At 49.3% G+C, this 12,996-nt stretch overlaps 1 protein-coding gene across 1 annotated transcript in view; it reads right to left on the reverse strand.

Annotated features, from left to right (window-relative positions):
* Nucleotides 1–1,244: 1,244 nt before the first annotated feature.
* The window catches only part of PGRMC1 (progesterone receptor membrane component 1), a 70,070-nt gene continuing 58,318 nt past the window's right edge, over nt 1,245–12,996 (reverse strand). Inside the window, exon 4 of the mRNA XM_085608052.1 lies at nt 1,245–3,612. Within this exon, the coding sequence (XP_085464178.1) occupies nt 3,509–3,612 (104 nt within the window). The 3' untranslated portion in view covers nt 1,245–3,508. The remainder of the gene's footprint in view (nt 3,613–12,996) is intronic.

The raw sequence follows: 12,996 nt of genomic DNA on the forward strand, positions 1-12,996 counted from the left end.
AATCAACACCCTTCGGATGCTTCTCCCATCATGGGGAAAACCAAAGTTGGGCATGTTCACATGCAATGATAAGAGGTCATTCTATTAGTTAGCAGATGCCATACAAAAGACCATAAACACACAGGTGCATGAGCCACATACATACACCTTCGACCTCTTACTGACACTGGCAGTCCTGTAGGACTCCCAGAGGCAGAAAAGGCAGGTACCGGGTGAGGAAGCGGCAAAACATGCAAGGACGGGAGAGGAGGGGGTGTGGAGGTTGGTTGGTAAGGGTGAATAATATGTGCAAAGCGGGGCTTGTTGTTAGTGCTACAATCCATTGCACGTCACTTCTCACCATAGCAGGGGCTGCTCCTCCCCTAGGGGGGAGGGGCGTCACCCCTCTGCTTTCTTGCAGTGCGAGAAGCAGAAACATAAAATGGTAATAACTACCATTGTATGTTTCTGCTTCTCGCACTGCGAGAAAGCAGAAGGGTTTGGTGGCGGGGGCGGGCGGGGCTGCTCTGCGAGCAGGGCTGGGGAGGAGTGGTGTGCCCACTCCTGAGTGGGTATGACTGATTTGGTGGGCCCTCTGGGGCCGACCAAACCAGTCATGCGCACGCTGCCCTTCTACATGTAGGGAGAACATTAGCCCCTGCCTGGGCAGCATCCCTACCAATCACAACCCTGCTTGCAGCGTTGCGATTGGCCTAGGGCTGGGAGCCTGGCTGCCTGCTTTCTACTGGAGGCTGGACAGCAAGAGCAGAGACGAAGCAGGACCCGGCCGGCAGGAAGGTAAGTTTATTTATTTTTTTATTATTACATTAAACCCTCCCGCGCACGATCCCCCTCCAACCGCCCGCGAATCATGCTGGCTGCGATTGCCACATAGTGCAATCCAAAGGAAATTAGACACTTTGCAGAATTAGGATGACAGTATTGAGACACAGTCCTGATGGACTTTCATACCAAATCAATGAGAAACGCTTTTTTCGGATCTTGTCATCAAAACCATGAGAGCGCTTCTTTAAGGGATGCGGGTCAGACTCATTTTCAACTTTCCTGAACATCCCAATTGCAAATGGTCTAGTAGGGGTGACGATTCTCTAATACCTTCTATTCCCCCATTCCCTACAAATGTCACAGACAAAGGCATTACTGCTTTTCACCAAACAATGTACAGTCTACCGAACCATGTAGAAAAGTTACCATGACATTTAATCAAGAATACATCTAGAAAGAAGAAGAAAAAAATATATATGTTTTCCATTGGGTAAAAGCCTTTTAATATTCATAGGTACAAGAATGTGCAATTTGAATGTATTTAAAATGGCTTTCTCCTTCTATCTGTAAGCAGCACCAACAACAATGAAACTTTAACATTTAACTTTCAACCACTTCTTGACAAACAATCATCAACTAACATTAATATTGATCAAAATTTCTGTCCTTTTTTTGCCATATGAACCGATCATCCTTTTTATCAAGAGTACTACTTCGGCCCACGGCATGCTGAGGAATGGAAATCAGTGTTTACCCACCAGGTCCCCAAATGATTTGCATACATCAGACACTTGCTAATTGGTAAAAACAAAAGGCACAATTCACAATTTCAAGAGGCTCCACAAGCAAAAAGAAGAGGGAATGTGAACGCTCAAGGGAAATATAAACCTAAGTGAATATGGAGTAATAGAACACAACTCAACCCAAATGTGCAGTTAAAGCAAAAGACACTGGATAAACAGCATGCCAGGGCATGCCCGTGGTCTCTTTTTAAAATAATTGGGAAAAATTGCGATACTCATTTGCAGTGGTACGGGCAATGCCGGGCAGCCAGCACTGGTCAAGTTCTAGCCAGGGAAGCAGGAACAGATGAGCCACTGATGTGCCAAACACCAACACATGGTTCAAATCACTACCCATCTGACGCACCCCTGCAAATTTGCGGAGTACTCCCTTAAAAATGTAATTATAGGACCACTTAAGACTGGGGTAAAGTAACCCTATAAATAACAGAAAGAATGATGTACTCTTTTTAATAATACTGGAAACTAAATAAAAAGTGCCAATCCTGCACTTGCTTTTCCTCCAAGAGTACAAGATAAAAAAAAAAAATTCAATTAGAGCACATGATAAATTTTTAGTGTATCTAAATGTTTGTGGCGAGGTGCTGTCCATCAAATTGGCTAGTGGTCCTTTAAGCACTGACATAAGTCCCTCACTACCAGTTTGTGTTAATTGCTTCGAAAAGGAAACCTCCGCAACTTTTTCTACAGCATTCCAGGCCACCAAAGGCTCAATCAGAAGAACAACACGAACATCACTATCCTAGTACAGACAGGTGTAATGCCAAACTGTATGCCCACACTAGCACTTGCTTAATACATTATTACATTTGTATGGTCCATTACAATTGTACCGTTTTGCAACAAACAGCGCTATAAAGCACCTATTGCTAGACTCGAGCACACGTCACATTATGCTATTTCAAGCCGCCACATAATAATATAAGGCATGTCCATGCCACAGCACAGAACTTTCAATCTAGCTTTTCTAATGGCACTAAAATGTATAACCCTTTAAAGCAATGATGAAATAAGGTATGAAAGAGTAACCGACTGCTCTCAGCAAACTCTTTGGAGAATGTACAAAGCGAACCAAGAAGTCATTGAAGAGTCCTACAAATCGAGGCAGTCACAAATCAAAAATCCAACTATTTCACCACTTTTATACTTCATCTTGTGCTGTGTTCTACAACAGATTTTATAGAGAAAGCTAGGAAGAAAAACTGTGTAGTCTACGGAGCATGTGGCATGATGTTTAACCTCTGGTCTCCAAACAAAGGTGTTGATGCGTACTTGTGAACAGGGAAGGTTTAGTCAAAACCTGGAATCTTTTTTGCCAAATAATCTAGTCACTTAGCATGCAATTTCTATTTTGAGAGTATTACTTCATCTATTAGCTTTGCCCCCAAAAGAGCCCACCCTCCCACTTTTACTTCATTGAAAAAAACAGCATTTTCTATAGTCAAAAAGCAGCTTTCTCCTCTTAAACATTTTTGCCAAAAGGGGGTGCTCAGCCTGTATTCATAAAGGCTTGATCCAGGTCAGATTTTCAGATAACCACAGACCATGTAAATGGTTCCTACTAGGATCCAGTGTAAATGGTGGATGTCCTGAAAACACGGTGTGGATTCGGTCCGGATGGATCAATGCTGGGCATCCATGCTGTAGACTGCAGAGCTGACAAAATATTAAAGCAAATCTTACCAATGGAACGAACAGTATTATTTCCAACACAAATCTACACAATATGAACTACTCTTGGAATGCTGTGAATCTAACCAAAGTGTCCCGTGAATTGAGAGTAGATTTTGTCTAGTGCAAGCAAGAAAAAGGTTCAGAACAAGAGGAACAAGAACCACAGCAAAACATTAGTGTTTTAAAAACATGGATAATGAAAAACATGGGACTGTTGTGATACTGCTCGTCATTGTATAAAAATAGACTTTCTTCTTTGTGGTTTTCTAGTCATTTTTTCGGTCCTTGACGTCTTTTGTGTCCTCGTCGTCCGTGTATTCGGTGTGCTCCTCTCCTTCCTTCAGCAACTTTCCGACATGGTGATATTTGACTGTCAAAAAAAATAAAATATATTTTGCAGACTATGTACGAGCAGAAAGACACAGAACAATAATTATGTAAATACTGTAGCATCAATCGCTTATCAGCACTGTGCAATAAGGACAGTTCAGCCTGTACTGAGCACCAATGGAGTGAATATCTGCAACTCAAAGCATGCTGCCCCATGTGGTGGGTTTCAAAGAAATCTAAAAAGAACGGATTGAAAATTCTACCAGTTTTTTCCCTTAAGATAGCCACGTGTTGTGGTTTCCAGCTATGCACAAGAGTGTACCCCAGCATAAGCGCCCAAATCGGGCTGTAGATGGCTGGGTGCAGACGGGAGCAAATGGTGGCAACTGCCATGATGGGCCGGGGAAAATCTTTTGTTTTCTTGTACTGGGAAACTGTAGAATTGGCAGAATACTTCCCTCTTTTTTTGCAGCATAATTTAGCAAACCCTGCCCCATAATTTGGCACTCTCCTGCTGCAGAATTCCAGTTGCACTGATTAATACTGTAACTGTCGGGCCGGTAAGCTGGCATCAGTTGTCACTTGCAACACGTGCCTTCTGCTCAGTCCTTCTCCCACGTAAGGTGGAAGCAGAGCCACACTGTACTGTATGGAGATTCATGTCTGCTGAACGCATCCAGCAGGAATGATGAAAGGATTGGGGCATTTAAGTAAGAACAATCATAGAAATAGAACATAAAGCCAGACTTAACAACTATGTTGCTGTAGCTGTAAACAGATGCCAAGCCTCCTCCTACATTACCTTAATGAAGGGGCCTTTCAGGACACTCCAGAGAGATAATGCACAGGGGGTGTCTACACAGCAGAGGGAGGGAACCCAGGATAACAGAGAGCAGCCCCTACACAACCCGAGGGAAGAGGACCATACATAACAGGCGGGCAGGCAACAATACCCAAAGAACAAGTTACTTACCTGCGTTAATGATATTTCTGTAAGAAACATAGGTTAGTTATAGATTCCTTACCTTCAAATTACCCCCACGCGTCAGACTGGATATGGAAAGTTTTCATCAGCAGTACCCCTGAGCGTCGGAAGGTGGCGTTGGTCGACTCCGCGTCGGTCATCGTGGTCGCTGGGATGACGTCGCAGTAGCTACGTAGACTCCGCCCTCGCACGCTGACGTCAGTTCTGTACACGTCTTTCCACAACAGAAGCGCAGAGCCATGCAAGATGCTGACCACTGATGCACAAAACTAGGGCTCTAAAAGGATGTCCTTAACCCTAGAAGTCAGTTCACAGAACGGGGAGGATGGGTGGGCTGGTAAGGAATCTATAACTAACTTATGTTTCTTACAGATATATCGTTACCAAAGGTAAGTAACTTGTTCATCTGACAGAAACAGTTAGAGATTCCTTACCTTAGAATACCAGAAAGTCCTGGAGAGCAGAACGGCCAAAGAAGCCGTCTCTCCAGACTTGGCTGTCCAGGCAGTAGTGTCTCGTAAACGTGAGCAGTGATGCCCACGTAGCTGCCTGACAGATGTCATTTAGGGGGACTCCTCATCCCAAAGCAATAGTGGCTGCAGTCGCCCTGGTGGAATGGGCGCGCAGGCCCACTGGAGGCTCTTTCTTAGTCAAAGAATAGCAGGCTTTGATGTACAAAACGACCCACCTGGAGATGGTCCGTTTGTGCACGGCCCGACCTTGCTTAGCGTCCACGTAACCCACAAAGAGTTGGTTGTCCACCCGGAATGGTTGTGTGCGATCCAAGTAGAAAGAAAGTGCAAGTTTTGGATCCAGATTGTGGAGCCTTTCTTCCACTTTCTAAGGATACAGAGGCAGAAAGAAGGTGGGCAAGGTGATGGTTTGGCCAATGTGGAAAGAAGTAACCACCTGGGGAAGAAAGGAAGGTCTAGTTCTAAGGACGACCATGTCCGGATGAGCAGCCAGAAAGGGAGGATTGGAAGACAGAGCTTGTAGCTCACTCACCCTGCACGCAGATGTGATGACCACCAGAAAAGGAGTGTTCAAAGTGAGAAGTCTTATAGGACAGTTATGTAGTGGCTCAAAGGGAGCGCACCTAAGATATGTCAGAACCAAGTTCAAGTCCCACTGGGGCACTACGAAGGGAACAGGAGGAAAAAAATGTGTAATGCCCTTAAGAAATCTATTTACAACAGGGGACTTGAAAAGAGAAGGCTGATCAGTGAGCCTGAGGAAGGCTGAAATGGCCGAGAGGTAGCCCTTAAGAGTGCCCAGAGTAGAGCCCTGCTGGGCCAATGATAAGAGGAACAAGAGAACCTCAGAAAGAGGGACAGAAAGGGGATCCACAGCCTTTGCTGTGCACCATGCCACAAATGTATTCCATCTGCAGGCGTATACTGTCCTAGTGGAGGGACGCCTGGCTGCCAAGATTATATCACAGACTTCGGGAGGCAGGTCAAACGACGTCAACTGCCGCCGCTCAATCTCCACGCAAGGAGGTGGAGGCTGGACAGGTTCGGGTGGAGGATTGCCCCCTGCTGCTGCGACAGAAGATCCTCATGAAGAGGCAGTCTGATCGGAGGATCGATGGCCTTGTTGAGCAGCTCGGGATACCAGACTCTTCATGCCCAATCCGGAGCCACAAGAATTACTTGGGCCCGGTCGCGCTTGATCCTCTTCAGCACTCTGGGAAGAAGTGGTATAGGCGGAAAGGCATATAGAAGACCGCAACTCCACTTGCAACGAAAAGCTTCGCCTAATGAGGGCCTCCTTGGAAATTCCAACGCGCAGAATTGCTGACATTGCGTGTTCTCTTCGGTGGCGAATAGATCTAACCAAGGCTCTCCCCACTGCTGAAAGAGACCTTGCACCACCCCGGAGTACAACGCCATTTGTGATTTATCATGCACCTGCGGCTAAGTTAGTCCACCCTGGCGTTCAGTGAACCTGCCAGGTGTTGAACCACCAGGGATATGCCCTGATGCTCCAGCCATGTCCAGAAGCGGAGGGCCTCTTGACATAGGGTCCACGACCCCTCCCCGCCTTGTTTGTTGCAGTACCACATGGCGGTGGTGTTGTCTGTGAACACCTGCACTACTCTTCCCCGGACAGAGGGAAGGAAGTCTTTGAGTGCAAGACGGATCGCCCGAAGCTCCAGAAGGCTGATGTGGAGCCCGGACTCCGCCGGAGACCAGAGGCCAATGATCTCCACCTCTCCCATGTGGCCGCCCCATCCCAGAAGGGATGCGTCTGTCACCACTGTGTTTTCTGGTTGGGGAAGGGAGAGAGATCTGCCGTTGATCCAATCCTGGTTCGTGAGCCACCACTGCAATTCTCGTGCAGTGCCCTCCGAGATCTGGACGCTATCGGACAGATTCCCCATATGTTGCGCCCAATGGAACTTCAGGTCCCACTGCAGAGCCTGCATATGCCACCTGGCATGATCGACCAGCAGGATAAAGGAGGCGCAGCAGCCTCAGGGTCATCCTGACCGAAACCCGGGATGGAGGCTGAAAGATTGGAATCATAGCTCGAATATACCGGACTCGCTGTTCAGGAGGATAAAACTGAAACTGGTCATTTCCAGAACCGCTCAGATGAAGAGGAGCATCTGAGAGGGGGTCAGGTGTGACTTTGGCACCTCGATGGAGAACCCCAGCGAATGCAAGAGGCTGGCCGTTGTCTGGAGGTGGGAAACGACAGCCTGGGGCGAGCCCGCCTTCAACAGCCAGTCATCGAGATAGGGGAAGACTGGAACCGCTGATCTGAGTAGATGAGCTGCGACCACCACCATCACTTTTGCGAACACCCGAGGGGCGCTGATAAGGCCAAAGGGGAGCACGTGAAGCTGAAAGTGATTGTGGCCTACCGTGAACCGCAGGTAACGCCGGTGGGTCGGCAGGACGGGAATGTGAAAGTAAGCATCCTGCAAGTCCAACGCTACCATCCAGTCTCCAGGGTAGAGGGCAGACAAGACCTGAGCGAGCGTCAACTTCTTGAACTTCTCCTTCCGGAGGAAGCGGTTGACGTTCCTGAGATCCAAGATAGGCCGCAGGCCTTTGACCTTCTTGGGTACCAGAAAGTAGTGGGAATAGCAACCACGACCTACTTCTGGGGCAGGAACACGCTCGATGGCACCCTTAGCTTAGAGTGCTGAAACTTCCTGTTGGAGAAGGGCCAGGTGATCCTCGGACATGTGATGGTACGGAGGTGGCATGGAGGGAGGTGTAGTCTCGAAGGGGAGGGAGTAGCCCCTTTGGACTATTTGCAAAACCCACCTGTCCGACGTGATGTTGCGCCAGTAGGGGAGGTGATGGTGGATCCTGCCGCCCACTGGCGATTGGTGGCCCTGAAAGATCGGACTCAGAAGGTTTGGAGGCTGCTGCAAAGGGGGCTGTGGTGGACTGGCCCGCTCACTGGCCCACAGAACCACACCGGTGGTCCCACATCCCCGGCAGCGCTGGGGCTCAACAGCATGCGCCAGCCTGTGGCTCTGGGCGGGATGTAGCGGGGCACCCCTTCTGTAGCCACGAAAGGCAGACTGCGCAGGGTATGTGGTGGAGAGGCCCGAGGACCTGGCCGTAGCCCGAGATTCCTGAAAGCGCTCTAGCGCGTTTGTCTGCCTTGTCGCCGAAAAGGCAGCGGCCATCAAAGGGCATGTCCATAAGGGTGGATTGGACATCCCCAGAAAAACCAACCGAACGCAACCAGGCGTAGCGTCGAACGGCTACTGACGTTGAAATCGTCCTGCCAAGTGCGTTGGTGGTATCCAGCCCACAGCAGATAAAACTTCGCTGTGTCTCCCCTCGGCAACTGCACGGGAGAGTATGGCCTGGGCCTCCTCTAGGCACTGAGGCAGCACCTGCGCCACCGTATCCCCCACAGAGTGAGTGTAACGGCCCAACAGACATGCGGTGTTTACCGACTGCAGCCCCAAGCTGGCGGAAGAAAACATTTCCTTCCCAAGGTGGTCCAGCTTTTTGGATTCCCTTTCCAGTGGTGCGGTAGGGAAGGCACCTTTAGAAGTGGAGGCTTGAACCACCAAGCTCTCAGGGGTGGGGTGTTAGGAGAGGAAAGAGGGGTCGCCCGGGGCCGGGCGGTGGCGTCAGGCAATCATCCTGTCCACAGGAGCCCCTGTGTTGGGCCTGGACCAGGTGACCAAAAGGATGTCCGTGAGGAATTCATTAAACGGGAGCAGTGGCTCCTAAGAGCTCGCTGCCGGTTGAAGTACCTCTGTCAGGAGGTTAGTCCTGACTGCCACCATAGGAAGCTCGAGGTTGAGAGTTTTGGCTGCCCTACACAACACCACTGTGTAGGACGCTCCCTCCTCCGTAGCCACGGTAGGAGGAGACAACATGCCTAGGTCTGGGGAGGTATCCAGACCATTGGCATCCCCCAGTTCCTCTCTCCTGTCCGGATCGTACTCCAACTGGTCTGTCAAAGGGTCACCAGACCCCTCCCATTCTTTCCCATCCTCCTCTGGCTGTCAATCTGGCTGAAAATAGCCAGGGTGGAACACAGGGACAAAAGTACCCATTGGCCCCGGATCCGGCGTCGTCCGACGCCGGTCCAGCTCCGTGTCCACATCGGGGCGGAAGCCGGGGTCGACACCAGCTGGGGGTCCAGCCAGTATCGCTGCGGATGTGGTGCCGGTGGAGGTGTAACGAGGTCAACCGGCACCAATCCGGATCCAGGCCTGGATCCAAGGGAGCCCTGCGGTGCCGAAGCCGCCGGCGTTGAAGGCCTAGGGCCCCCAGCCGAGTCCACGGGCCATAAGGCGCACCGGTGGAGTCGGGCTGCCCAAAGATGGCGTGCATCGCTTCATAAAATAGTCGAAGCTGGTCAGGGGTCGCTCCCGGGAAAGGAGGACAAGCCGGAGTCGACCCTGAAGGCTCCACATGCCGGGGGGGTAAACCACCCACACCCTTCGTTGCGTCGGGCGACGGACGAGGGGAAGTCGAAGAGCGACGATGCTTCTTCGACTTCTTGTGCTTCGACTTACCTGACCCAGAGTGCGAAGACTTAGAAGAGGAGTGATGATGACTCCGCAATTGGTCCCGCAAACGAAGTCGACAAAAGTTGCAAAAAACTCAGTCAAAAAGTGATTGGGGGTCCCACTCTCTCCGGATCTGCGCTTGCTGGTGCGGAAAAAGAAAGAACTGACGTCAGCGCGTGAGGGCGCAATCTATATAGCTACCGCAACGTCATCCCGGTAACCAAGACGACGGGCGCGGAGGCGGCAGATGCCACCTTCCGACATCCAGGGGTACTGCTGACGAAAAACTTTCCGGAGCCAGTTGGATGCCTGGAGGTAATTCTAAGGTAAGGAATCTATAACTAACAGTTTTTTTCAGATACACAAGACAGGACACCTATATATTACAGGACTAGGATAATTACTTATCACTATGTGCTAGATTGGGGTCAGTAGGGGAATAAACAATATGGGGCCTCATGAGGCATGAGATTTAGTTATCAAGTGCATCATGGCGTGAAAAAAGAAGAAGCAAGCCCCACAAACAGTGACAACTGAAGATACAAGAGGTGTGGAGGGTGGCGAGGACGCAAATCAGAAGAAAAGGAAGTGGTGTGCTTTCTAAAATACAGCATAACCGGAGATCTAATGAAGCTGAAGAGGAAGATGGGGTATACATAGGATTGGAGACATGGAAGGGCCATTCATGACACATGCAGCACTGTCTGAAAGTAGGGCTACCCATTCACAATATAGGGGGCGGAGGGGAAGCGGTCAGATGAGATAATACTGTACATGACAACATGCAAGCGAGACTACATGCAAGCGAGGCTACATGAAAGGAGGCCCCTAGGGTAAACTAAACGACCCACGCTTGATGGGTGAATGTATTGTGTGCAAAAAGGTACCAATACACATACTTCAGTACCAATGCCCACATTACATTTCGCTGTGCGCTATAATTATAGTGCGTCAAATAAAGGGCCATTAGTAATGACGGTTAGAGGCTTGAATGTAAGTTACTAACAACTTTTCATTGCTTTAGCTTCTACATCTCAAGATACTGCTAGCCAGGAAAAGCTTCTACATTGGGAGAGCGGTTGGCCTAACGACTAGGGCGGTCGACCTCGAATCTGGGGAACTGTGCTTTTCCCTCCTGGGAAATATGTCCAATACTGTGGCCTCCTATGAGTTGAGTGTTGTGTGCTCTGTGACGGTGGCTAAGAGCGTGTGTTGAATGATAAAAGCAGGTTATACTGGGGCATGACGGCATGACCAAAGCATGTGTTGAATGTCTAATGATTGGGCTTGACATCTGGGGCAGGTAAGGTTGGCTGTTGGGAACATAAAGTTTAATAGGGAAGGTGCGAGGTCAGCTCTATGGAGTATCAAATATTGAATGCTTTTAAATCGTGTGTTTCTTGAAATAATGTGGGGATATTCGAGTGCCTGTGCTCATTCAGTTGTTTTATAGGGAGCGCTCCAAATCCTCCTCCCACTCCTGCCGGCATTGAGTTAGTGGAACCTCAGTATGTTCCCAAATGGCTTTGTAAAACCAAGTGAAAAGGTGCCGTCCTTATCCCGTGGTGTGCAGTGTATGCATCTCTGTGTGGGTGGGAGGCCTCAATCACACCCCATAGGGTGACCTGAGGACTCCTAATAACTGCTTGTGTAAAAGAAAGTCAGTCGGGGAATGTTGTATTCCTGGCACAACTGATCAAACGGGAGTAAACGGGCGTCTTAAAACAAACTCCCCCACCGGGTCAATGCAATGCTCATGTCAGGTTGCCATCTGGTCAGCAGTAAAATGCTCAACAGTCCAGGAACATCGTGAAGCGGTGGAGTTGGGGAGTGCGTGCTTTGTGAGCTGGAAGACTCTCGCCAAGCACCCCCGAGCTACTCTCACATGGAAGGTTCACGAACGGTCCACCTTAATGGTGGGATGAAGTAGTTGTATCACATGCAAGGGGAGAGGACCATCCTCTGCACTGGTTTCATAAAGATTGTTTCCTGATCCAAGTCAAGAAAGAATTGCTGCTTAGGAAATACCGGGACACTGACAAAGTAGTATAGTAGACAGGGAAGGATAATCATCTTGGAGAGAATACTCTACCCGCCAGGGTCAGCGGCAACTGCTGCCAAACCATATGTGAGCCTTGAGGGCCGTAAACGCCCACTGTAAACTGCCGTCTAATAGATCCAGCTGAGAGTAGTAAAGGCGGATCCTGAGATACAGGCCTGCTACTGTCGCCCAGGTCAATGACTAGGTGCCCAGTCGGATTACATGCAGTGGGGCATTGCGGCTAAGCGGGAAAACGGATGATTTCCCCCAGTTCATCTGTAGTTCCGCTACTTGTTCGAAGTCTGGAAAGGCTGCCAAAATGGGCTCCACGTCACTCGAAGCGCCCCGAAGATATAGTAGCATGCCGTCCTCATATTGCGAACCTACATGTATCGCGCTGTCAAGCAGAATGCCTCGGCATCGTCATCCCCAATTGGAGTCGCTGCACCAAGGGCTCCATGGCAAGGGTAAATAGGATGGGTGAGAGGGGACCCGCTGCCGAGGCCTACTGAGTAGGAGGCTGAGATCAGCTTGCCTACATGTGCTCGAGAAGTAGCGTTCGTGTATAGCAGCCTTGTATAAGCTAAGAGATGTTTAGCCAACAAGTAGTCCAAGGATAAGGAATCCACTGCCTTTACTAGGTCCAGTATGAGCCAAGCCACTAGGGGATAGCGCAATAACGCTTGATCCATGATGTGGAAATGTTGTCTGATGGTATTATGTGCGTTATGACCCGATACAAATCCGTTCTGATCTGGATAGATCAGCTTATGTAGTAACTACACATACCGCTCAGCTAGCACCCATCCAAGGATGTTATAGTCTGCGCCCAATATAGCTATAGGTCTGTATGAGGAGAGCTGGGAGGGGTCCCCGTCAGGTTTGAGCAACAGAACTAAAAGAGAATCTTGAGAAGCTGTTAGCGAGTCTGTGGTAAGGGACTCACTATAAATTTCAACCAATTTGGGCACGAGAAGGATGGATAAATAGTCCTAGTAGTCGAACGGTAGGCCGTCCAAACCAGGGGTCCTATCTCAGGCCAAATCATGTATTCTGCTTTTCCCCTCATCTACGGTAATCAAGCTGACAAGCTCCTCACGTACGATGGCGGTGGATGGTAAGAATAAGGATGTAGAAATTGTTGAATAGCCTTCGGGGGATGGCACTGGTAGCGCCCAATATAATGCGGTGTAATAAAAGCAGAATGCTTGCCGAATGTCTACTTGGGTTCGCAGGGGTGGGCCCCCATCTTGTGCGATTTCTTTATCTGTGACTGACAAGGATTGAACCTCTGACATCCAGGTTTGTCGCCGATGGCATGAATTTGAGTGGTGTATTCCGCTTAATGATAGCAGCAGAGATGCTCAATCAGGGAAGCATTACAACAAACAAATGATGGACG

Source organism: Triturus cristatus, chromosome 5_2 (assembly GCF_964204655.1).
Source record: "Triturus cristatus chromosome 5_2, aTriCri1.1, whole genome shotgun sequence".
Lineage (NCBI taxonomy): Eukaryota > Metazoa > Chordata > Amphibia > Caudata > Salamandridae > Triturus > Triturus cristatus.